Source organism: Salminus brasiliensis, chromosome 6, assembly GCF_030463535.1.
Source record: "Salminus brasiliensis chromosome 6, fSalBra1.hap2, whole genome shotgun sequence".
Classification (NCBI taxonomy): domain Eukaryota; kingdom Metazoa; phylum Chordata; class Actinopteri; order Characiformes; family Bryconidae; genus Salminus; species Salminus brasiliensis.
In genome coordinates this window covers 5496599-5524335 of record NC_132883.1, presented here as the reverse complement: position 1 = coordinate 5524335, position 27737 = coordinate 5496599, and the positions used below count along the sequence as shown (strand labels likewise).

General features: G+C 42.9%; 1 protein-coding gene across 1 annotated transcript; it reads right to left on the bottom strand.

Annotated features, from left to right (window-relative positions):
• Positions 1 to 26818, bottom strand: LOC140557201 (leucine-rich repeat neuronal protein 1). Its single transcript, XM_072681433.1, has 2 exons — positions 26591 to 26818; positions 1 to 5812 (listed from the first exon to the last, which is right to left on the bottom strand). Exon 2 carries the CDS (start codon positions 5706 to 5708, stop codon positions 3471 to 3473), a length of 2238 nt encoding a protein of 745 aa, XP_072537534.1. The 5' UTR covers positions 5709 to 5812; positions 26591 to 26818; the 3' UTR covers positions 1 to 3470.
• Positions 26819 to 27737: the final 919 nt, after the last annotated feature.

The window sequence follows — 27737 nt, the reverse complement described above, 5'->3', positions numbered from 1 at the left end:
CTAAAGTGGTACTGACCTACAGTACCTCGAAATATAACAATAGTCTCTCCTTCTATTACAAAATACCCTGCTATTCACACATAGAAAGCAAATATAAGTCATCAAGCTCCTCCACCACCAGAGGGCACGTGTGTAGCAATAAACTCCAGGCAGTGTTATGAATAACTAACCCAAGATCAGAGACCCCGTGATCAGGAGCCGGTGGGGGACACAAACCATGGCCGGTGAGCAGACAGTACTGTAGGATGTGAATATTGCATTTTATAGATGTGGACACAACATTTACTTGATTAGAAACGCGTTCAAATGTGTCTTATTACGAGCTGCTGAAGAAATCCTATCATTCAAATGAACAAGAAGATAATCCAGTGTGTAGAGATGTACATATATAATTTACAATAAATTAATAAATACATTTATTTTAAAAACTACAGTGAAACAAAGATTTATTTGCACCTCATCAGCTCAGATTTAATAATGCAGCGTACAGATGTCATCTGCGCGTCTGATTGTGACAGGTGCTTTGAATATTTGTCGTTTCATCTTTGGTTCAAACAATAAATGACAAATTCAAAAGACACAACAGAGAGAGAGAGAGAGAGGGAGAGAGAGTGTGTGTGTGCATCCCTGCAGATCTGAGCTTATTTTGGTTATTAGTAATTCATTTTTTATGAGGATTTGTTGTGTTTGGAAGGCTTTTAAAATAATGAACACAATGTTTTGTATTATATTATTAGTGTAGATGAAGATAAACAGGGCTGCGCACAAGCTTTATACTTTCTGTTAAAATTAGAATAAAAAGCTGCCGATCTGGGCAGTTTAAGTGTTTATTTGCTCAGTATTATTATAATTATATATTATAATCATATATATATATATATATATTAGAATAATATTAATAACACTCCTACAGAAAGTGGTGGTGGTTCTCCATCACTGTGTTCATCATTAGAACATCTCCAAAGTTCTCCTCTCTCATGGAGTCTAGTATTATTTAGAGTTCTCCTCAGATCAACACCTGGTTTGGTGGTAAATCGGGGCTTAATGATGGTAAATCAGGTGAGCTGCTGCTGCTGCTGCTGCTGCTGATGGAGTTGAACACATCCTCCACGCTGTGCTGGCTGGACTGGGGGGCGTCCAGGAGAAACCTGGAAGAACCAAGCTCTGTTCTTCAGACTAGCTCACCGACAAGATCTCACTACTTTCTTTCTTCAGAATGAGAAGCTCTAGTTTCTCCTTTTTACTGGATTTATGTTCATCTGCATCTGTTCTAATGGGATCTGGAGCTTCTACAAGCAAAGAAGCATTTTTCGTAAAGAGAGTATGTGTACAGAACATTTTCAGTAAGAAATCAATCAAAAGGTTTTACCAATTTAAAGGTTCTTCACACTCACAGCTCTTTTACAAACATGTTTTATGGAACTATAAATGGTTCTTCTATGGTCAAAAAAACCTTATAAACCAACCAGAGAAACTGAAAGTGTTCTACACTACATCAAATCAGCCATAGCATTAGTACCTTCTGCCTAATATTGAGTAGGTCCCCCTTGTGCCACCCCAGCAGATCTGACCATTCAAGGCATGGACTCCACTCCACAGGATCTCTGAAGGCATGCTGTAGTATCTGGCACCAAGATGTTCACAGCAGTCCTGTATGTTGTGAGGCGGGTCGCTGGTTCACTGGTAGTTATTTCTAACTTTAGCCCATTTTCTACCAGTTACCTAATCCCTGTTCATGTGAACTCCCCCTATTACTAGCTGTGAAGGGTGAAGGGAGCTTTAGGCATGATGTGGGGAGAAAGTGCCATCAACCCACCCCTGAGAGAGCAAGACCAATTGTGCTCTCCCAGACACTGACTGCTGATGGCAAGCAGGGGTTCTTTCATGGACAATGTTCGGTAGGTAGTGACCTCCGCATACCAGAAAACCTTGACACACAAGACCTACCTGATGTTTTGAAGATGCTCTGACCCACTCCGGTCTTCTAGCCATCACAGTTTGGTTCCTGTCAAAGTGTTTCTTATGCTTGCCCATTTCTCCTTCTTGTAACGCATCACTTCAAGAACTGACTGTCTAATATGCTGCCTAATATATAGATCCCACCCCTGGGCATGTTTTTCACTTCACCACTGATGGTGGTGCTAATGTTATGGCTGACTGGTGCATATTTCCATTTATGTTTATTTCATTTCCTCAGGTTGGCCGATAAACCAATAAATGAGCCCGAGGTGTTTATTTATTGTTTGCTGCAGAGGCTAATCGATGCTAATTATGCTCTGTGATGGAAAATTAAACGCTGGTTTCATTGTCAGTACCTTGACGCAATCCCGTTCCCCAGCCTATCACACTCATTGCGCCTTTAAAAGGAGAATGAATATTGAATGTGGCAATATCATCAGCAGAGAAATGAAACAGTCTCTCAGTAATAAAATTGTCAACCACATAACGAGGTGCTCAACACACTGTGGAACAATAACACACAGCGCAGTCCATAAATAACTGGACAGTGAAAAAGCCCGATGTTAGACAGCCTGTCCGAGCACTTGTGGACTGCACTGGACACGGACATGTTTCCAGCGGGATACACGTTTGCCAGCAGTGCGTACACACAGGCAGTTTAGCCGAACCTGCTTTACCTCTCTGTTGTATATCTGGCCTCTCATTTAATTCATATTAAGTGAAAAAAGAAAAATTCTAGATTGATAACGACAAAAACATACATTCATAAATTTGGAAAATGAACAGATATCCAAAAGTGCAAGGCCAAGTAAACACAGCTGCATGGCTGCTGTAGCAAATATTAATTATGCTTGACAGCTAATTAGTTGCAGGTAACAACAGCTGGCAAAGTGAAATTCACTGCTGTTATTATTACAACACAGGTGACAATATAAATGCAGTGGAGTTAGAATATAAGATATAGAAGGAAAACCTGTGTCTGTGAGTGTGAGTGCATGTTCGTGTGCATGTGCTTACCACCTTCTCGCATCTGTATATTTTTAGAAGTGAGGAAAAATAAATAAACAAATAAATACTTTGTGAGCACTGAAACAGCATGCAAGAACTCCATGCAAGAAATCCAAATGTGTGATCTGAAAACCTGAAGAAGATCCTGGTGGGATTAATGCTCATATGGTGAATAAATCAAGACAGATAATTAACATAGTCGCATGCGTGGTGTTATAACCGTATAACTGTTCTCAGGAACGTGATGCAAGGTTATTGCAGGGGTGTGTTTGGCTGGGCACTTGTAAAATTCATCTACTCTGTACACGACCGTTTCACAACTGCAGCCGAGTAGTGCTCTTCTGTCGGCCGGGGAGGGTTATACAATCTAAAAAATACATCTTTCACAATGACATCTTAGTAAGTAAGTAATTACATACTCATCTATATGTACAGCACCATACATACATACATACTCTGAAGTGTCTTTTTCTCGTCCTACTCCGTCCAGCGCAAAAAAAAAACTACCACATGTACGTCTTTGAGGTGTCTATCTGTGAGTTCTGGGGGTCGACGGGCCCTTCCTTCTCTTTCTCCGTCTCGTTCTCCCACAAGTTGATGAGAGGAGGGTACAGCTCGTTGAGTGGGATGGAGGTGGCGTGCTGCATGTACTTCTTCAGCGAGTGATGACAGGACTTCTGCTTTATTCGCCGCCCCATGTAGAACACCAGCAGAGCCATGATACAGATGGCAAACATGGAGCCCATGACTGCCGCCAAGGCAACGTTGCTGGGCTGGGCGACCATCTCCACGGCAAAGCTGGCTTCTTTGGTGGTCACGTTGATGCAGGAATGCTGGGTTTGATGCTCTGTAGACGACATGGTCAGGCAGACACGGTACTCGGTGGAGGGCAGCAGGTGCGTGAGGTTGTATTCTTGGACGTCTACGGGAACTTTCGCAGTGTAGCTGATCTGAGGGTTGTCGATTTTGATGGTGGCACTGAGCCACTTGGGTTGTGGTAACTCACGGCCGGAGGCAGGGGCAGATGGGTACACTTTCCATTCCAGTACTACAGACTGTGCATGGATGATTTTTGCCAAGACAACCAGAGCCCCTGTGGTGTTCGTCCCCCATTTCCGGCCATCTCTCCGCTGACCGCCATGCCAGTTGCTCCTGTCTACGTACACCGAGACGCTCCGGGTGTCTGCGCCTTCTGCGTTCCATGCCACGCAAGTATACAGGCCAGCATCCTCTGGCTCAATGTGGAGGATCTCCAGAGCACCTTGGTCCTGCATCCTGTGCTTTTTGGTGCCCACACTCCCCTCATTCAGTGCTGGGGATACAGCTTCTGAAGTCACTTTGTCACCTGTGGGGGTCACCCAGTAGAACTGAGGGACAGGGTCTGCCACAGCCCAGCAGTCCAACGTCAAGGGCTGTCCGGCCGTGACGTTGAGCTGCGGAGGGAAGGTGTGCAGGGATATGAGTGGCAGACAGGTGTTACTAGCCATGTTCCAGTTAGTCGACACCACTTCCTGGAGTGAATGGCCGATCACGTGTGGAGGAGAGGCGCACAGGGTGAGCTGGGACTCCAGAAGTTTGAGACTTGACTGGTTACCGAAAACCGGCCCCCAGTTTGAGAGGCAATCGCACCTGAGTGGGTTGCTGTGGAGGCTGACCTCATCCAGGTTGGGGAAAGAGGCGAAGACCTCATGAGGAAGGAGGGTGAGGTCGTTGTTGTGGACCAGCAAAGTGCGCACGCCAGCCATGTCGTGGAAAGCACCGCGGTCGATGTACGAGAGATGAGGGTTGTTGTAAACCTCTAACTTGGCCATCTGTGGTAGGTTGGCGAAGGCGCCTCTCTCCACAGCCACCAGCTGCTCCATGTTGTTCATGCTGAGCTCCTCCAAGTGGAGAAAGTCCTGAAAGTCACCCTCCTGCACACGGACTATAGGGTTCTTGTTAAGGTCGAGGAACTTCAGGTTTGGTAGGGAGTGGAGGGCATCTTTGGGCACGGCTGTCAGCTTATTGTCAAAAAATGAGAGACTCTCCAGGTATTCCAGTCCTTGAAAAGCTCTGGCAGGTATTTCCCTGAGGCCCATGCCAGCTAGCACCAGACTGTGCAGTTTAGACAGTGGGTGGAAGTTCATGTCTTGCAATCCAAGTATAGGATTCTCACCTATCATGAGGATCTCGAGATTGGGAAGAGACTCAAACCACTGACTGTCAATAGCCACCAGTTTGTTGGAGTTCAGATGAAGCCTAAGCAGGTTCCCTAAGCCAGAGAAGGCATTTGGGCCAATTGAAGATATCTGGTTGTGGTTTATATAAAGCTCCTCCAGGCTGATTAAATCTTTCAGGCAGAAATCGGGCAGTTCTTTAATCTGATTCTCCTCCAGGTACAAGGTGACGAGCTGGGTCAAGTTACCCAATCCAACATCATGGATCTGCGTGAAATGATTCTGAGAAAGGTCCAACTCTGTGAGGTTGACGAGGCTCCGAAGTTCTGAGGTCACCACCGAGATGTTGTTGCTCTGGAGAAGCAGCACCTGAGTGTCGACAGATATATTCCGCGGAATGGTGCTTAAGTGGAGCTCGTTGCAGTCCACAGTCTTGGCTTGATGGTAGACCGACTGAGGGGTGTACCACGGCCGGGTTTCACACACGCACTGTGCCGGGCAGAAGGGACCCGCCGGGGAACAGCGACACACAGCCAAAACGAGGCAGACGGTGAGCAGTGAAGCGGAAATGGCAGTTCTCTCCATGCTGGGAATCTGTGGGGAAATCTCAAGTGCAGGTCCCACTCAGTGCTTTGGGAAGGTAGACGTCTACAAAATGGAGGAAAGGCCTTTCAGAGGCTCATTCGGTCCTGTGAAACAGAAACGAGAGAAGAAAGTGTATTTGTTTTGTTTGTATATTTAATCATCTGAATGTACTGATTTTTCAGAGCACTCTGCAAATGAAATGCTGAGAAAATGCGGAGAAAAATATTTATGATGAAAAAAAAGAAGACTGACGGTTCTCTTTTTATTTCAAGGTCGCATTAAAAAATCACCTCAATGTATAAACTGTAAAACTATAAGAAAAAAGAAGTGACATATCCAGCTTTGCATAATTTTCTATTTACGTTGCAATCCCTGCAGAGCGTGGAAGGATCTCTTGGAGTGAGTGACTTATTATTCAGCCATCTTTCATTTCGGTCAAAGCGAGCGCATTCGTTTGTGAGTGTACCGCATTGTGGCCGTGTGCATGCAAAAATACACCTGCCAAGGCTCACTGAGAGAGAAGCAGATAAAAGGAACGGCACATCAAAGCCCAAGCTCAGAGTCGTCTATCTCAATACTCCTGCGAAATGTAAGAGAGCCTACAAAAACGGCATGATCTCGTAACCGCTGAGTCTAACGGCTCTCTGAGGGCCTGTAACTATAAAGTGGCGGACGCAGAGTGAGCACTGATGCAGTAAAAATGATTCAAAGCACGTTATTTCACTCTACATCTCCACCACACAAAATAACCTCAGGGCCAGGGCATCACAAAGCTTAAAAGTGTGTTTAAGTCTAAAACCCTTTTGCACGCATGTATCAAGCATTTATTTCTACGCTAATGACTGTACACAAGGATACGGAGGACCAGACTGTCCATAACTAAACATTTAACACACTGAACACTAGCTTTATTTGCCGGCTATTAGTCCTAATGCAAAACTCTATGAATTATTATTTGGTAACCGTTCAGTTTAGCACATCTTGTATAGAGTCCCACAAGGTTCTATTTTAGGGTTGGTGAAATTGATGCTAATTGTGGCAGTAATGTAGGTATATATCACTTCGCAGTGTGGGCCTGCACACAGGGGATAAACAAAGGGGTTAAACATCAGATTGTTGTATCTTACCACATATACTATATACTACATGGACAGAAGTATTGGGGCCCCTGCTCACTCATTGTTTCTTCTGAAATCAGAGGCTTTCTACTAGAAGCATTGCTGTGAGGATTTAACAGCATTCAGCGACAACAGCATTATCGAAGTCAGGATGTTGGATGATAACCACCCCACCTCATCCCAGACTCCCCAACTTGTCCCAAAAATACTGAATGGAGCACCACCCATCATTCCAGAGAACACAGTTCCTCCACTGCTCCACAACTCAATGCTGGGGGGGCTATACCCCTTTAGCCCACGCCTGGCATTAGGCAGCATGGTGCCAATAGGTTTATGTTTATCTTCTCTAGACTAGTGCTCTTCTACAGGGACTAGATAAGCTGTGTGTGCATTTGCACATCTATGTCAGCAATGAGTGGAACCTAGTAGTTAAAGTAGGTAAATGCAATCCTCAGAAGGGGTCCACAAACAGTGTATATGCTAGCTGTCTTACCTGTATAAAACAATCACCCTTTTCCACATTTGAGTTTTTCCATTCTGAAAATGAGTGCGAATGGGAAATGAGGACGTACGGAATATGGAAAACGAAGACAAAAATAAACATATTTGTATTGTGAGAAATGTTTACTAATAATTAGCTTGATCTTGTCCGCTAACACGACCACTGTGGCGGCATCAACCATGCACACACTCCTACACGTTAGCAACTCTCATTTTTTGCTAATGAGATGAACTGAACCGACAGTAAGGGAGGCGAGGAAAGCTGGAGGCTAGAGAACGCTAATAGAAGCCGCTACAAAACCAATCATCCAAAGTCTAAACTTGTGTTCTTCACTCCCAGCCCTGGAGGTTCCCTGCACCGAAACACCCAATTTAACGCATGAAGGGCTTGATAATTAGCTGATGAGTTGAACCAGGTGTATTGGTAAGGGTAAACACAGGCCTTCCCATACTGTGTTCCTCCGGAAGGGGCGGGGGGGGGGGTTGAAGAACACTCATTGCCTCTTCAGGAGTACAACAAACACAGTCCCACTCATTTCACTTATTTTTAATTACTAGAAATTCAACAAAACATGTAACCATAACCAAGGATGTCCAAACCTTTGCGTATGACTGTATATACCCACAAATCCTTCACTTTTTTACATCTTTTAAAATGACAAATCATAGCCCAGTGCAGCGCAGTGCCCAAATATATGGCATTTTGACTTGTGATTCCAAATAAGAAAAAATGCAACAAACAATTTCACCAGGAAGTTAACATCTGGACATTTGATCTTCATATAAACAATATTGAGAGATGAAAAAAAGTAAACTAAAAAAATATTAAATATAAAATGAGAAAAAAGAAACCCCCACATTTATTACTACTTAAAAAGTGTAAAATCAGAATCAGCTGCAGATGATCAGAACATCATTAGAGGGGATTTTGGAGAAGACTGTCTTTTTTAAACCTCAGTCATTTAGTTTGGTGTTGATTGTTGAAGTGGGATTGCTGAGTGGGGTCACTGTGGGCAGATCCACAGAGCTCTCTGAGTTTACAACTCTGTGAACTAATCAGATGCTCGTTGATACTAAAGAAACTGTAAGGTTAACTGTAAAGAGGGGTTGAGCAAGTACTGAAAGGTACAAGCCAGGCCGGGGCCAATAACAACAGGAGCAATGAAGGACACATAAGACAATTTGAAAAGGGCAGAGAGAGCAAAGGTGAGGGTTAAAGGGGCAAACAGAGATCCTAACAGGTCGGTATGCTCTGTTAAAAAAACAGACAGGTATTTATACTGGGAACCAGGTGGACTGAGTTAGTACTCAGATTGCTGAGAGCCTGGAATAAGAGTCCTGATTGGCTAGATAAGTCATATGGCTGGTGGATGCATCTATGGGACCGGAGTCCCTGGAGAGGACTGAGAGATTTGCAATGGTGATAGCACTCACTTCAACAACCAAGAGCAAGTCAGACATGTTTGATAAGACAAAGGAAGACAAAGGAAGTATCCACCCAATACTTTTGAGATGAGTTGGGGAGTTAGGGATGAGTTGAGGTGGTGATCGGCCAACATCCTGACCTCACTAACACTCTTGTCGCTGAATGTTATCAAATCCCTTATCAATACCCTTGATTTAGGAAGAAACAATGCATGAGCAGGTGTCCCAATACTTTTGTATATACATTGTACCAAGTTCTTGTATGTAGTCAATGTCATTTCCTACTGATGCAGCAGCTAACCTCCCTAACTGTTTGTGCTGGAGTCACCACTGTTGTGTTGTCCTGTAATTCCTGACTGTGGTTTTAATCACATTTATGAGATTTTCTTTGACCGACTGTCAAATTGGAACGCGCATCTCTCCTTAATTGGTCCTGTAAGCAACTCCGGCAGCTTATTAAAAAAACGTCAGTGACAGAAGGGTGACTACAACCTCCATGCAATCAATCATATTTCCCAGTGGATGTCCCCTCAGAAATCAGAGCTGTCGAGAGCCACGCTGCAGCTGCGAGACACCAATACCCCAACTGTCTTCGCTTTCGTGAATCAGATGTGAGGGCAACAGCTGACAAGCCAAACCCTGACATATTCCACACAGACATGTAGAACAGACTGCCTGTTCTGCCTGTTTGGGTCTCCGGCTGCTTTAATGGGCCCACTCTCCGGAAGCCTCTCACTTCAGCAGCATCGCGCTCGTTTGAAATCCTCCAGACAGAAAAGCGGGACACGGACACGCCACTCCAGCTCCAGAGGCAGCGAGTGAAGAACACCACAAAACAAGACGAGAATAATCTCAAACCTTTTGCATCCCACCTCCATCACCATCGCCCCCCCCCCAATCCCCCCTCCCGCCCGGCGGCTCCCTGAACTCCACCCGCACCAAACTCTGATTCCTTTCAAGCGCCGCACGTAAATTGACTCCCTGGAGGGTTGCATCATGGGGGTGTGCGTGGGGGGGTGGGGAGGCGAACAGGCCGGCAGGCCAGCGGGCGGAGCGCATGATGACGGTCAAGGGAGGGTGAAAAAGGGGGTACGGATGAAAGTGACCCAGAAATGTCTGCAGAAAGAGTCTTTCAAAGACCTTCTGAGGCCAGGGGTTTTCCACACCGTGTCGGTGCATGCTTCTCTGCTCTCTCCTTTGATTTCCCCTGCTGCCCCCTGGGCTCCCTGTTTAGTGTAGCTGGTTGTGTCGGTTCATGAGTAGCCTCAGCTACTCATTTAGGGCTGGTCTGTCGACAACGTGTTTTTGTGTTTTGTGCTGAATAAAGAAGAATCTTAACATCTTAAAAACATTGTAGCACACACATGACCGGGACTGAATAGAAGATTTTGAAGGGAGGAACAACTGACTATGCACCAGGCTTCTGAGAGGGAAGAAAAAAGCATATTAGATATATGCATATTAATGCATATTTGAGTCTGCTCTGGTTCTTGGCGCTTAATCTAACTGTTAAAGGAAGGATATAGCCAAAAAGCAAATGTACACAACCCCAAAATACAGTTATTTAGCTAATACTAGATATGATACTATGATTTTCTGATACTGATATATATATATATATATATATCAGTGTCAGAAAATCATAGTATCATATCTAGTATTAGCTAAATAACTATATATATATATATATATATATAAATTTAAGGCGTTGCACACCCTGCGGCTATAAAACATGGGGTGTTTGACAGGATTCCTAGATTGAGAAGAGGAGGTACAGTGCAGTGAGTGTCTAGTTGGATGTGTGATGGTTGAACGGTAAAAAAATAATACATCTGCGGTCACTTGTTCGGCTTTACACACGTCAATTTGACCACATGCAACCACTGGTCAAACCGCTTCCCAGAAAAAGGAGAGAGAGAGCAGCAGCAGATTGTCTGACAAGAGGAAGTTCAACAACACAACATCCATAAAATGCAGAAACTTCATGTGGAATTGAGCTATTTGGTCAGCCCATCCATGTAAGCTAAGCTTAAGCTGACTAAGTGAAACCTGAGCTGAGAGTGGACACACTGTCTCCGCTATCCAGACCTTCACCCGACCTGCTTTCCTTTTTTATGATGGAGAGAATCCCAGGACTGCAGGAAAGTGTCTTTGAGCACTGCTCTTGAGAAGGGCACGCTCAAGAGCAGTGGGTAGCTATTTCGGCCCCTGCCCCATGAGGTGCCTGTTCGCTCCGGTCGACTGGGTGGGAGAGAGAGTCCTGGTGTCCGTGTCGGCGCAGGCCTCGTCCCGAGCGCTCCGAGCTGCGTTCGAGAGTGGATCAGCTGTGGCCAATTCTGCCTTGGATGTGTGATGGTCTCTACCACGCTTGTCTGATCGCATTAGCGGACGGCGCACTCGCTCAGGACGTTCCCCTTTCGGCCCCTCCGCACAGCAGGAAATGGGGCCACCTTGCCTGATGCCATGGCAACCTGACAGGAAGTAGCAAAAGGGACCAACCCTTAGGGCTGCTGTTGGTGATGCGCGCTGTGGGACCATTCACAGCGTTCAGTGAAACGCAGAGAGACAGAGAGGCAGAGAGAGAAAGAGGGAGAGGAGGGGAGAAAGGGAGGGGGAACAGAGGGAAAGAGAACGAGAGAGAGAGAGAGAGAGAGGGAGGGTGGGGGCAGAGGGAACAGAGAGTAAAGAGAGAATGAGAAAGTGAGACCGGGAAAGATGAAGTGGGGTGGGACAGTAGATGCGCATCTGGGAGGCAGGAGGGAATACTCTAAAAACAGCCAGAGTCTCACAATGCAGACGAAAAGACACAGACAGAACTCAGCTAAAGGCCTGGTCTTGGACTCCCGTCTGCGCTGAACATTTTATCATCTTCCCGGCTCTACCAAACATCTTTTTTCCTTGGCATAGCTGAATAATGAGAGTTCGGTACTTGGAAAGAGGCAAACCGTCAACCTTAAACACTGTTGTGTCCTCCTTTAAAACAAAATCTGTCTATAAACCGGGTTTGTATAGTGCGTATATACGGACAAAAGTATTGGGACACCTGCTCATTAATTGTTTTTTCTGAAAGGAGTTTATCCTGCTTTTGTTAGAGTAATGGTCTCTACTGTCCAGGGAAGCAGGTTTTTTACTAAATTCTGGAGGAGCATTGCTCTGAGGATTTGATTGCATTCAATGAGAAGTGTGTTAGTGAGGTCAGGATGTTAACCTCACAAACGCCTCTCTGCGTAACTTAAAAGCATTAGATGGAGCACCACCGTTCACCACAGTTCTTCCACTGCTACACAGCTCAATGCTGGGGGGCTTTATACCCCTCTAGCCCAGGCCTGGCATTAGGCAGCATGGTGCCAGTAGGTTCAGTTTTCACTATTCTATTGGCAGTACTTTTCTACAGGGACTAAATAAGCTGTGTGTGCATTTTCACATCTTTGCATTCATTAGAAGGGTATACACAAACATATATAAATATATATATATAGTGTATATTTACTCCCCAACTTATGTAGCTTTGAGGCTAAACACAACAGCTACTTCAGGAGAATACTGTAGTGAGGCTAAAAAGGCTAAAAGTTAACGCAAGCTGAACCGATGAACCATCAAGACGATAAAAATATTCAGATTTTCAATCTGCCGATACAGAGTACCAATACTGATACCAACTCTGACTCGAATACTCCACAGATGGCTATAAATCACAATATTTATATTAGTATATAAGTGTATATAAGTGTTCCACTTTTTATAGGTTGTACTTTTTATATCGTATCCCAAACATAATACACTTGAAAAGCAGTGTTTACTGGTTGTGGAAATGCACATTTGAAAAGTTTCAGAGCGATAAAAAAAAAAAAAAATTACCACAATGCAAAAACATGTGGAGCAAGGGAAGCACAGTCTTGCTAAGCTCAACCAAACAGCTTTTTACAGTGAAACAACAGTTTAGAAACAAACAGTGCTTCTGCAGCAATTTCAATTTCAATCTGCTTAAAAAGCACTAATGTAAAAGTTCCATTAAATGTCTGTTTAATGGTAATAACTATTTATGACTGGCTTTTACTGGTTGCTTTAAACATTAGATTTCTTAACAAATTATGCAAAAAAAATGTTCTATGTAAAAAACAAATGTAGGGCATCAGTAAGTTTCATGGTATTGGTGCTCTCTATTGCCCATGTCAATAATGTGTGTAAGTGCCAGTATCAGAAACAATAGTGGTTATTTGTCTTTTGTATCAAACAAGTAAAGAGAGTTAATCTGCCTTTGTTTGACTAGTGTGAATATGCACTTTGTGATGGCGATGCTAAAAACAATATATTGTGCAGCCCGAATCTGAAGGTAAAGAAGGACGTGGACTGAGGCAGTCGAGTAATATAACAGAAATATGCTCGGGGTTACTCAGAGTTACGCAGGTCTGGCAGGAGGCCTTGTGCAGCTCCACGAAAGTTCCTCAGTGCAGTAGCAGCGTTCTGGCCCAGAGTGGCAATGACAGAGATGCCATTCCCACTGTTACAGACAGTGAAACATCAGCATGATTCTGAAGCTGCTATTTAAGGTAGAAATGCTACATAATGTTGCTTTTTGCAGCCCAAATACCCACGACGAGCAATATTGAAAAAGTTCATGAAGTTTCTGAAGTCGTGCTCTGATGCTGTATTCTACTTTCTTCTAGTGTAACTCTGCCTGACAGATTTATCCTAATCCCCGTGACCTGGTACCATACTAACGAGAGCGCTCTCCACATTGTGCTAGCGGCCTGTGAAATGCCTGCATATCCCTTTCCCCTTGAAGCCTTGGTCTGTGATGTTTCAGCTGAACTCTCCGTCAATACAGGCTGGTTTCTTGATCATTCTAGCTAAAGCCTTTTAGGTTCTGAGCTGCCAACAGCATCTGCCTAACAGTTACATTTGAATTCTGCCAGTGTGAGTGTGAGTTTGTTGAAACTCATCATGGTCTAATAAGTATGTCTCATATACGAGTAGTATGGGTGCAAAATATGGCAATAATATCATCAATTATGTCCAAAAAAATGATGATTATTTTTTGGGATTGCATGTTTAAAAAATTACTATGAAAAATTATGAGTGCAGTGGCTCCCAAAGGGGTGCAACCGTCTGAGCGTTAACCCGATCATCAGCATATAGTGATCCCTGGTGATGCCACAGCCATATGTGGGCAGGAGTCTAGGAGAGCACAACTAGCTTTGGATAGGATCCTTCTCTCCCTCCTATCGCTCAGCATGATGCTAGCCCAGTGGTGGACAACTCTGATCCTGGAGGGCCAGACTGCTGCAGTGTTTTGCTCTTCCACTCACCCTTTAATTGCCAGGTTTAGCTGGTCTGTTGGAGCAAACTGTGCTGGACCCCGGCCCTCGGTTGCCCACCCCTATGCTGGCCAGTAGCTCAACTGTCCAATGAAGCAGCATGACATCATTTGAAGGAAGCACATGCTAGCCTTCACACTCCCAGGGTTGGTAGTGTTGCATGATTGGTGAGATCTAGCTAGTACTAGGACTAATTATGCTCTCTTTGTAATGGATACCCAGTGTGCTGGCAGGTGTAATGGTTTAACAGTAAATGCGCAGTACATGTATGTTCCACTACAACTCAGAAAGAGCACCATGCAGGTTCTGCAGGTGGTCCTGAAGATCAGCTTGTCTAATCTTGTCTAGAAATATTGCCAGTAGAATAGGACTAGCAGATAAACCTATTAAACCTATTGGCAGCATGCCTAATGCCAGGTGTGGGCTAGAGGAGTTTAAAGCCCCCCAGCATTGAGCTGTGGAGCAGTGGAAGAAGTGTGTTCTCTGAAATGATGGTGCTCCATCCAGTATTTTTGGGTTGAGTTGGGGAGTTGGGGGTGAGGTGGGTTGGTGATCATCCAACATCTGGACATGCCTACCTCTCTTGTTGCCACCATGCTTGGAAGAAACAATAAATGAGCAGGTGTCCGTATACTTTTGTCTGTATAGTATAGCTATCTATATCTATCTCACCTATCCACCCTAGAGCTTAGGTATTCCGAAAATGCTAAAGGAAGAAAATGTGGATTTGGACTTACTGGTAGAAATCTGAGTATATGGCAGAGACGTTGTAAAGAACTCCTAAACTTCACACCAGGTTTACTGAGCTCATTATCATAAATCCATCCTATAACGCATGACAGCGCCTTGTCTTTAGACCATAAGCAACAACAAATCCATACCACATGTGAGTGGGCGTGCAGTGTGGTAGGCCTCTGCTGCTAAATTAGAAAGCTTTTAAATATAAGCCAGGGAGAAAAGCTCTTGCTTGCGTTAAAGGCTGAACTCTGGGACAGATGTTGGTCAGTTTGCTTCTTAATAAAAAGTTGCAACACTCATCCTACTGACCAGCCAAAGTACTTTGCATGCTTCACAGTTTAATTTGAGCGAGATTATCAAGCCAGCTGTTCACGAGACCGGCACGACATTACCAGTGGTAGGACGCTACCTCTGAACTGCTGTATTTCATTTTATTCACAGCAAACAAGCATCCTAAACAGCTCCATCCGTACAGTACTAATGAGCCCCTCCGCGCTGGCCTGCGGAACTGGAAAAAAGCAATGAGAAGTACAGGAAAATCAATGTCTCACTGCTGGACCAAATTATGAGACCATAATGATGTGAACATTAACATTCGCAGCCTGATGAATCAAACCGAGAGCGTGAGAATGTGACGGTATCTATCAGTGTTTTCACACAGCTGGTGTAAAAGCAGCAGTGTTAGGACGCCATGCTGGAGCATCGTGGTGGGGTGTGTGTGTAGCGATCAGAGCACTGGGGCTGATCTCCACTTCAGTACGCATTCTTTCCTTCTTATCTGCCGTGCTTCGACACAGCCTCTCACATTTGCAAACGTATTGGAGACGATGAAAAATTCATGGACGACTTATTAATAATTGAGGGAGCTGCAGGCAGGTCTTTAATTTTCATCTCTGCCTTTTTGGTAGCAGGCGCAAGGGGCTGGGGTGGGCTGGGGTGGTGGAAGCAGCTGTTAATTGGTGTGGAGAGCTATATCGGGAGCGTCACGCTTTGTCAACATCTCTCGACCACCCTCCACACCTCTGACCCACCCTCTTTCACGCTCTATCTGTCTCGCCCGCAAAGCGTTCTTCCCGTCCCAAAATCCCGGCGCTAACCCGAGCAGCCTGACAGGTGTTCTTTTTCCTCTCTCTTCTGAAGAATATAAATATTCTCTTTAATGGAAGGCACAGGCCCGGACTAATGTGGTTCTCTGGCGTGCTTTTAACAGGGTCTGCCTCAGCCATTACTCAGTACTTCCTTAAAGAGGCTTCCATGCCTGTGACCGAGTCATGCTTTCGTTTGCTGATCGGAAGCGAACTAGAACTGCAGGGGATATTAAAAATGAAGTCTTATGCGTGCGGCATGTAAATATTGATATGAAGTGAAACGGCACGGTCTAAAAATAACGCACACCATCACTTCTGAGAGATGTATTTGCCTGGAGTTCACTCTGACTTGCAGGTAACTGCACCGCTCCACCAAACCACCATCTGTCTTTCTGTTTGGGGCCCAACAGAAATATGAATCTCTCACCTCAGAATGATTCAATTTCATAAGGATTCTTAAATGTGATGAAATTTCAACTGTTTTTCGGGTTGATTTAAATATTTAGGCAAAACTGGATTCCAGTATTAGAATTAAAATTCTAAGATTCAGGCAAAATTGCTTGGCTATTTTTGTTTTTATGTTTGAAATTAATTAGATTTAATTTTAATATTAGGATTAGGATTCTAATATTTAGGCAAAATTGCTTGGCTATTTTTACTTTTATGTTTACAAATATAACATAGACAGATATTTATGTAAATTATTTTTTAATATTAGGATTAGAATTCTAATATTTAGGCAAAAAACAGTTAAAACAGTAAATAGAACTAACAGAATTAATAGACTATTTAGGCAAATTATATTTCAATATTAGGGTTAGGATATTAGGATTCTAATATTTAGGTAAAACTCTTGGCCAATTTTATTTTTATGTTTGAAAATAGGAAATAGCACTGACAGAATTAATAGAATATTTAGGCAAAGTATATTTTAACATTATAATTAGGATATTCGGATTCCAACATTTAGGCAAGATTGCTTGGCTATTTTACTTTTATGTTTGAAATAGTGGCATGAAAACCGTATATAGATCTAACAAAATTACTAGAATATTTAAGCAAATTATTTTTTATATTAGGATAAGGATATTAGGATTAGGATTCTAATATAAGGCAAAATTGCTGGCCTATTTTTATTTTTATGTTTGCAACAGCAAATCAAACTAACATAATTAATAGTACAAATTGGCATTGTATGGTAAAATTAGGATTACAATATTGGAAATAGGATTCTAATATTTAAGCAAAATGTTTGGCAATTTGTTTTTGTTTGCAAATTGTTTAAAAAACTATATAATATATATAATTAACAGAACATTTAGGCAAAACTGAATTTTACATTTTACATTGAACTTTACATTCACAATAACCGGCAAAGAAAGGCAAAAAACACAGGAGCTGCATCCAATACTGCATATTACCACACTAAACAGTACACCTCTGTTAGCAGTGCATTCATTAGTGTGGTTTTGGGTTTGAATATCGAGCTGATATCAGCAGAAAATGCTGGATGGGATATCAGAGAAAAAAAATGAATCTGATCCGACCCTGAAACAGCCCTCACTCACACTGTGTGAGGGGAGGTTGTTAGCTGTGTTTCTTGCTGTTGGGTATGAGAGTGTTTGAGGAGTGGAGTTAAAAGACTACTTTTAGATGCTCATCTAAATTGAAGAGCTTCAGTTTTAATAACCCATCTTTAACATCATGTTATTGAGCAAAATAAGATATCTGGACTGGAATTTATGGGCAGGACATGATTTTATCTGATGATATTTCCACTGGAAGAGTAGGGTGATCTGTTGGTAGTACATGAGGCACAGGAGAAAAAAGAAAGGGGTCTGGACAAAGATTTAGGCCTTATTTGAGAATGTACACACATCCAGGAATTGGAGATTGATGTTTTTGCTGGATTGTTACTGGTTAATATAATACTTCACACAATGACACACATGACACAGTGGATAGTGTTTAAGTCAATAAATGGACAAAAGTATTGGGACACCTGCTCATTCGTTAGAGGTTTAAAAAAAAGTGTCTACCAGCTTTTGTTGGAGTAACTGTCTCTACTGTCTCTAATAGATTTTGCAGCATTGAAATAGTGACGAGAGCATCAGTGAGTTCAGGATCACCACACCACCTCGTCATCCCCAACTCCCCAAATCATCCCAAATGTATTGCATGGAGCACTATCATCATTCCACTGCTCCACAGCTCAATGCCTGGGGGCTTTATACCCCTCTAGCCCACACCTGGCATTAGGCAGCATGGTGCCAATAGGTTCATGTTTATCTATTCCAAAGTGTCATACGGGGACTAGACAAGCTGTGTATATGTGTGTGCGTGTGCACATCTGTGTCAGCAGTAGGTGTAACTTAAAACAGCTGAATGCATTCATTAGAAGGGGTGTCCACAAACATTTGGGCAAATAGTGTGTGTTAAATGAAACAGATAGGCAATAATGACACCCATATAAATCTGATACCATCCCGCACCTCTGCATGTGATGTCTACTTGTCACTTATTTCTAGATAATCATAGATGTGCACACAAATCCAGAGCCGTGTGCGTGCATGTGTTCGCCAGAAGTCATTATCCATTCAAAGCTACGGGGAATGCCAACACCAACCAGCCTCTACAGCTATGCTTTGGAGTGAGTGCAGGTCTGAATCGCTAAAAGGAAAAACAAGCGTAAGCATTTTTGATGATGGAAAAAAAAACAACTTAAAATTCAAGAGCTTTAGTGTCTTTTGCTGTTGCCTATAACGGCAATCTCAGTTCGCTCTGCTGTCATCAAGTGAGCAGATCACTGAGCCTCGGGCCTGGAGGGGGAATTACTTACATTTTTAAATGACTTTTAAGAGAAATGCTGCATCATTTCAGTCCCATTACTGTTTCATTTGCTGAACAGCTTTATTTAAGTAAGACACCTGCTCAGCTGCTCAGCTACTCTCCCTAACAGTGGATCTGTATGTGCAGAGAGGGGGGTCAACCGAAGTAAACATCCAGCAACTAGCTGTTTCTGGAGCTTCCTAAAGGAGCCCTACAATGTCAAACTGTATTTTCCTTGGTGTAGTTGAATAATGACACTCCCTGAATCCAGGGGCGTCTCTAGACAAGTTGTTGTACAGGGGCACACAAAGTCTAATAATCTTACTAATGAATATTATTATTATGATTAATAATAATATGTTAATAATAATGTTATTATTATTATCATATTAGTAATATTATATCTTTATATCTCCTGTGCAGCATAAAACTACATGTGATTATGTCTTTGCATCATCAATTCATGTTAGCTACATAACCCAGGCTTTTAAAATCAGTAGTTTATGATATACTGGCTAACATTAGATCACCACGCTTATTTTTTTAGCAATGCCCCTGTTACCAGCTAGCATAAACAAAGCCTATACTAGCGTAACTGTGGCCTTTGCTAGTTTAATTAATGCCTTTGCTTTAGTGGTCTATTTTTGTTTATTGTTGTATGGTTGTACATGTTATAAATGGCTTTAATCACAACATTTACAAATGTACGTTACTTTAGCAAGAAATACAAAATTCTGACTAACCAAAATCGTGACATGCCTATCCTCAGCTGAACTATACTGGAGCTAAACACACATCAGAACTGGTTTACTTACTTACTGTTAACCAGTAAGACTCAAGGAGACCAAAGCCAAACCTGGGGAAGAGAGTTTGTGCAAGGCTAAAAGCTAATCTGGCTACAATCTCTTCAGCTTGCTAACAACTCATTGCGCTGAGAGGACACAATGAGAGGACAGCAGCACTATCCAGTAGTGCTGGATATTTATTATGCGGGGCTTCATTATTGTGTGAGCTTTTCTCAACGTCCTACACCAGCCAATAAAAACAGAGCTTATTGGGTTTTTTGTCCACAGAGGACAAGGAACGTGCTTTATTCCGAGGTAAAATAACAGGGTGGTAAATACTTATTAGACTTGTTAAATGACATCTGAACCAAAGTCATGTACTTACTAATTATACATAAAATAACAGCCTAAAATACTCAATAAATGCATTTTTCATTTCAATTTCAAGAAGATGTTTAACACCACTAGCAGTTGCACAACAGTCAGCATGGATAATATGAGATAGAAGGAGCTTTTCTCTCATTCCTTATCTCACTTTTTCATTCTCTTTCCCTTATAACACTTTTTTTTACCCTTCTTTACTACCTCTTTCAGCGTCGGTGCCCCCTGTGCAAAGTCAAAAATCATTTCTGATTGAACTGATACAGAGACTGTGATAAAGAAGGGAGGGCAAAGAGACAGGGAGGGAGAAGGAGACACAGAGAGAGATGTAGAGAGCGAGGAGGAGGAGGAGGAGGAGGAGGAGGAGGGGAGCGTCAGAGAGCGAGAGATAAGCCAACACATTGTCAGAGACGAGAGATACAGTAGATGGAAGTGAAGAAGCCTGTCTCGGGGGAGTGGAGCCTTGCTCAAGGACGTGCCCAGGAGCTCTTTCATGATCGTTTGCTCTGGGATATAAAAGCCCTGGTGCTCCATCTCCACCCCCCCCCACCCCCCTTTCTATCTCCCCATCACTCTCTCTCTCTCTCTCTCTCTCTCGCTCGCTCGCTCATTCTCCACCCACAGCCCAGCTCCGTTTGAACACTGGACTCTCTGTGAAGTTCATTTAGCGCAGCCTCTCCAAACGAACTGCTCCGTAACCAGCCTCTTCAGGGTATTAGCCGGAGTACTGACAACAACCTCCACACCACTCAAGCCGGCTGTCAAGCATCTGTACGTCCAGCGAGCGCACGAGAGGCAGGTCATTTCACACTGAATCATCACGCCTGTTACACAAGGCTCTCTGCTGCAGAGTGGCATTAGCAATTCAACACTGCCCCCGTGTCCTTCACAAACACTTTCACTGGAGGATTGATGCAGTTTGGGAATGAATTCCGCGAGCCACTTCCGCCTCTGTGCAGCGATGCCGGTGCAACAAAGGGTCCCGGAGCAGAAAAAAGGGGCCGGCTCAGTAGACAGGGTCCGGGTTTCACTCTCTAACTCGGAGGATAAAGATGCAAATCAGATAATAAATGCAGTTCTGAGAGAAACACTTGAGCCGGTGGCCTCCTCCAGTTCTGAGGACTTGAAATTAACCTCTTAAACTCGAGGCTTAAAATTCAGTTATTCCCCTTATATTCAACAGCAGGGAGGGCAACATGACAGATATATCATATTACAGTAGATTAACAAATGTTATTGGATTCAGGGACCATGTGCAAAAACATTCATTTAAAAAGAGAAAATATGCTTCGCCCCAAAGTTCATTTCCATCTGCAGTCCTTTTACTTACAGACATCCGCAATATACAAAATGAATCATAGTAATTTAGTTATCTGAGGTCTGATGAGTTGAACTGAGCAAAGAAGGCACCAACATATGAGTACAATCATTTTATGCAACACTGCACTAAATTTCTATATTAACTGTTCTTTAAGTATGCTATATGGACAAAAGTATTGGGACACCTGCTTATTTACTGTTTTTCCCAAAAATCAAGGGTATCAAAAACAGCTTATCCTGCTTGTCTGAGTAACTGTCTCTACTTTCCAGGGTAGGCTTTCTACCAGATTTTGGAGGAGAGTTATTGAGAGGTAAACCCCCTCTCCCTACTCATCCCAAAAGTATTGGATGGAGCTCCAGCCATCATTCCAGAGGACACAATTTTTCACTGCTCCACAGCTCAATGCTAGGGGGCTTTATATCTCTCTAACCCACGCCTGGCATTAAGCAGGGAGCTAACCGGTTCATATCACATATCTGCTCCAGAAAGTCCTATTTTGTAGACCAGCTGTGTGTGTGTGTGTGTGTGTGTACACCTGCACATATATGTCAGCAAGGGGTCCAACATAAAGTAGCAGAATGCATTTATTAGAAGGGCTGTCCACAAACATTTGGACATATAGAATACATTTATCCACAATATGCTCCAAAAAGTGTATTGTGATTGTGATTTGTCATGTTTCTGAAATGACATCATAACTATATAATTAAATAGGCTCATTTAGAAGACTGGCTCATCCAGGTTTGCTTGCTATCCTTCTTTCTTGAACTTGAGCATGTTACTAAATTCACAACTACTGTGGGCTTGTTTTTTTCCCCACCACCTGTTTTCAGAGCGTGACTTCACCACTCATAGTGAGTTTCCATATGTTTCGGGGCCTGGATTCATTGATTTCTCTTCACTTCTGTAAAAGGCTCAACAGCTCTTTCGGTTTTGTGTTTTAGCGCCATTCACACTGAACGCTAACACTGCCAATCAGTAGGTTGCAGTGACTCCCGCCCTGTGACATCACACGCTTACTCTCTATTGTGATAAATATTGCTTATCAATATTTTACCATACTGCCCACCCCTAATAGCCCCAATAAATGAATTGGTAACTGCTTCGACACCAATATGTATGTTATGCAGTTGTGACCATGGGACACTCAGAGGTATGTAGATATCACAGTTATCATAACACACTGTGTAAACCCGCAGACACGTGTACAGTTCACTAATATGTACTGTATTTAGTTATAAATGTGGGGAACTGAAGCGTATATATTCGTTAAAGTGAGGAATTGAAGTGTGCACCCACACACAGGTCCTTAGGGTTTAGGAGTTAAAATGATGAGTTTTGCCGGTGCAGCTGAAAGGGTATAAATCTGATTATTTCAGGCTGAGCTGAATATAGTTTCATGCTCACTCAAATTCCAACTAAATTAAGTCTTATAATAATCCAGCGCTCTCGTATTTATAATAACCACCGCTGCGCTGTGCAGTGCGCGTTCCCTCTCCTGAGCGCAAAGGTGTGAATTTTGCTGTCAGTAACAGAGATTAGCGTGTGCAGACAACATCGGCAACAAGCACTCCATCCTTACTGTGACATGACAGGGGGAGGAGACGGCAGCCTGAAGAAGCCTAATGCTAATACATCTCAGCAGACATGCGATGGGGGTGTGTTTGTAAGGTGGGACTGTGTGATGAGGAGTGATCTTCATTATCACTTTTCAAAAGTCACAGGTTCTCTTAGCATGTGTGTTTTTTTGTTTTTGGCTACACACCATTTTCCCTCCTTTCACTCTCACAGTTTGGGTGCTATGATCTGCAGGCCTGTTCAGAGCTCAGAAAACACTTTTGGAGATGGCAAAATCTCTCATTAATGGTAAATTGTGTAGATGAGGCAACTAACGATTAAAAAAGAAACACTGCTAATGACCCATCATTTCTGGCATGAGTATGCTAATGTATAAGCCTTACGGGTGACTGATAGACTTTGTGTGAACACAAAATCTTACATTCAAAAATATTCAGCTATGTTAAAAAACTGTGAAAATGACAGCTTACTGGTGAAGCGGTTCGGGTTTGCTATACAGTTGGTCTGCTGTGAGGCAACCCATCAGTGCAAGATGCTACAAATGTGCTCTGGTTATAAATAGCCTATTCTACAACGTCTCCTTAAATCACATCAGTTTGCAGTAATTGACAGTAACTTACTGCGCAGCGAGCCCTGTTATAGTGAATATGCTCTCCATACATAAAATAAATAAATAAAAGGTCCTACAAAGGGTCCTTTAGTAATAAAAAAGGCCCTTTGTGGCACCTTTATTTTTAAGAGTGTAATACACTGTATGTTTTTGTATTGGCATTCTAGCATAATATAGTAAAAAATATACATATATAAAATTCTGGTACTTATTGGGGGTTGAGTGTTTTCACACCTGCACTTTTTAAACCGGTTAAATCAGACTCTGGTTTGCTTTCACCCTTGATGTAAAGCATTTGGGCAGGTGTGAACACAATAATCCCACACGTATTCAGACCGAAACAACAACACCAACACCCATGAGACTAGGAAGTCTCAATCCGGTCCGTCTCTGGGGTGGGTTGTTTGTGGTCATACTTTACTTTTGCTGCCCAGCTAAATATTCCATCTACACCAATAATAACACCTACACCTACCACTAATAACAGATATACCTATTTCTGTGGCTGTGCAAGGTAATCTGACCTTGATCCGACCCAAAATCAGGTGTACTCCACAGGTTTGAGCTAAACCTGGTATACTGCCCAGAAAATTACTACAGCTATTACGAGCTAACACCATCAACTAGCTGCACAGAAATCTGCACTAACACAGGACCTATTTCCCGCCCCAGACAGGTCTGATGTGATGCATTCTGGTGCACCTGATATTTTCCATGAGTGAAAACAAACCAAACCAATGGGAAAACGCTCCAAGTTTATAAACTCATTAACTGATTTAGACCAGAACTAATGAAATATTTGTGTGAAGATTCCCAAAGTTAGCTGGAGCATGAGCTGTGATGAGGTGGTGTTTGGCCTGATAGATAACTTACCTAAGCCTAAGCCTAGGTCCAAACAAATATTTGGAGACTGTATGGTGGTATGAAAAGGGGGAAACCCGTTTTTTTAGTTTTGAAATAATGCGGAAACCACATTAACATAGAACCATAATATACATAACATACATAGTACATGTATATAGAATATACACATAGTAATACTGTATACCGCTGTGATATTTGGAGACGATATGGCAGTTTGGAAAATAAAAGGGTATACCGCCCAACCCTACTTTCTATACACTTTAGCATACACTTTATATATACAAAAACCTGCTGTGGGTTACCTGTTTTTTATACATCCCTTTGTGAACAATCTATAAAAAATGCTGAGCACAGCTTTATAATGTAAACGTTATAATGTTTTATAAGAAAATATAACACATTATAAGGTGACTATTCCAAACAAGCCAAGATGAGCAACCAAAGGTGGCTTGAGTGACTTTAGACCCACGTTATAAAACATTATAATACAATATAACATAACTATTCCAAATAAGTCACGTTAAGCATTAAAGGTGGCTTGGGTGACTTAGACCCACGTTATAACACATTATAATACATTATAACTTGACTATTCCAAACAAACCAAGATGAGCATCCAAAGGTGGCTTGAGTGACTTTAGACCCACGTTATAACACATTCTAATACATTATAACATAACTATTCCAAATGAGCCACATTAAGCATTAAAGGTGGCTTGGGTGACTTAGACCCACGTTATAATACATTATAATGTGACTGTTCCAAATAAACCAAGATGAGCACCCAAAGGTGGCTTGGGTGACTCAGACCCACATTATAACACATTATAATACAATATAACATAACTATTCCAAATGAGCCACATTAAGCATTAAAGGTGGCTTGGGTGATATAGACCCACGTTATAACACATTATAACGTGACTCTTCCAAACAAGCCAAGATGAGCACCCAAAGATGGCTTGGGTGACTAAGACCCATGTTATAACACATTATAATACATTATGACGTAACTATTCCACAAAAGTCACGTTAAGCATTAAAGGTGGCTTGGGTGATATAGACCCACGTTATAACACATTATAACGTGACTGTTCCAAACAAGCCAAGATGAGCACCCAAAGGTGGGTTGGGTAACTTAGTCCCACGTTATAACACATTATAATACATTATAACGTGACTATTCCAAATAAACCAAGATGAGCACCCAAGGGTGGCGTGACTTAGACCCGTGTTATAACACATTATAACTTGACTATTCCAAGATGAGCACCCAAAAGTGGCTTGGGTGAGTTAAACCCACGTTATAACACATTATCACACATTATAAAGTGACTGTTCCAAACAAGCCAAGATGAGCACCCAAAGGTGGCTTGGGTGACTTGGTTCCATGTTATAATTAGTACATTATAATACAATATAACATAACTATTCCAAATGAGCCACGTTAAGCATTTAAGGTGGCTTGGATGACTTAGACCCACGTATAATAACGTGTTATAATGTGTGTCTACATCATCCAAGCCACCTTTAGCACCTTAGGGTGACTATTCCAGACATGAACCTTTTATAACACATTATGAGAAATGAACTTTTGAGAAATGAAAGATGTCTTGAGAGACCCTGGTTATAACACGTTATAATCCACACGTTTAAGCAAAGATCTCAGAGGTGTCCCGGTTCACTTCCCTCCACCTCATAACCAGGTTATAACCTGACTTAATAGTAAACAAATCAAGGAGGCCTCAAAAGTGTCCTGGGTCACCTTAACCCCTGTTAACATTGCCATCAACAACCTCAACGGGATGAGCACCCAAAGAGTGCCTGGGTCACTTCTGTGACCCACGTTGTGAGATAGCCAGCTATAATACAGAATTAGGTGGCCTGGGTCACTGTGACAACATGTTATAACATGCTATAACGTGTCATAACAGGTTATAACATGCCTAAACTCTGAGCTTGGTGACCACGGAGATGCAGAGAGCGCAGCACAGCCTCGTGTCACCAGGTTATTAGAAGCACATCGCTTAATCAGGGTCACGCGGGACGAGCGGAGCAGGGCTCGGTGAATGTGATCTCGGTGATCCGTTAAAGATCCACCTTAAAAAAAGAGCTGAAGGCTCCCAACGAGAAGCTCCGTCCAGCTGTTTGTTTTTACTCCTAACTTGAGAATGAACTGAGGCTGAGGGTAATACGAGCACACTGCTGCTCCTCCATCCCCGGAATGATTTATTTAGCTCACGGAAATGAGAGAATTAGTCGATATTTTAATAAGCAGAGATGCTTAAAGTAAGTCCTAGCTAAGTTAGCTAGCTAACGCCCTTACCTCCAGCTAACGCTTCCAACGGCTCCAGCGGCTCGAGCGGCTCGAGCGGCTCCAACGGCTCCAACGGTCGCGTCTCTCACAGTTTCCACTGAACGCCTCGGGGCGAATTTTCGTCTTTACTTTCTTGGCAATTTGTTTAGCTGAATTCTCAGCGCGAATCCCGCAGCCATGACCTCGGACCCGCTGCCAGTGAACGGTTCCCCCCAGCAGCGACGGTTCCAGCTATTACCTGCTCTCTCGCGCGTTGTGCTCTTTTTTATCTCCCTCGCCCTCCACCCGTTTTCGGACAATCCCCGCCCCAATACGCTCTGATTGGCTCGTAGTGTCCTGCCTCATGCGCTGGGAGGCGCTCGGATTGGCTGTCAGCATAGCCAGCTTGAATTGGATAGTAGTTCGAACTCGCGAGCAGCTTCTCCCAGTCCGCTGATTGGACGCGCTGCTGTGAGCGTGAACTACTCTCCAATCCGTGCGAAGGGGGCGGGGTTTCCGTTGGAATACATTTTCAGAAAATTAACGATTGCCCTATTGTCGTTTCTGCCAGCGGCCGCGTCAGCCAATAGGGACGCGAGGACGGCTTGTTTGCACCAATGAAACGGAAGGAGGGGCCGCGTTCTATTGCCATAGCAATGATGTAATGGTCCACTTTCCTCATAGAGCTCTCCGCTCTGCCGTCCCTGCGGCAGGGTGAGGACGAGGAGAGGGGAAACAAATTGAGGGAGAGGGGGGAAATAACCGATTCTATCACCGACAGCTCATACGGCATGCAGTAACCCAGCTTTGAGCAGAAATGTGAGATGTTGTTGAGCCGTTTTGGATTCCCAAAAGCGAATGACCTAACCGCTGATGGGAAACAAATATCAATAATATTTTTTATATTTTTTAATATTTTAAACACACATTTACATGTCAATACTGCTATTACAGCTAATGAATGTGGCCTAATGTGGTCCAACAGCCATATTTTGTCCTGCTGTCTCCTAATCAGGATCAAACAAAAAGGTCAACTCATATAAAACAAACCCAGCTCCCATTTTCTATTATTAAGTGATTTGCTATGTCGTTATTTCGAGATATTTTCTCAATATATTGAGGTACAAAGTCATTGTTTTGAGGTAGTAATGCCATGTCATTATTTTAAGACACTTCT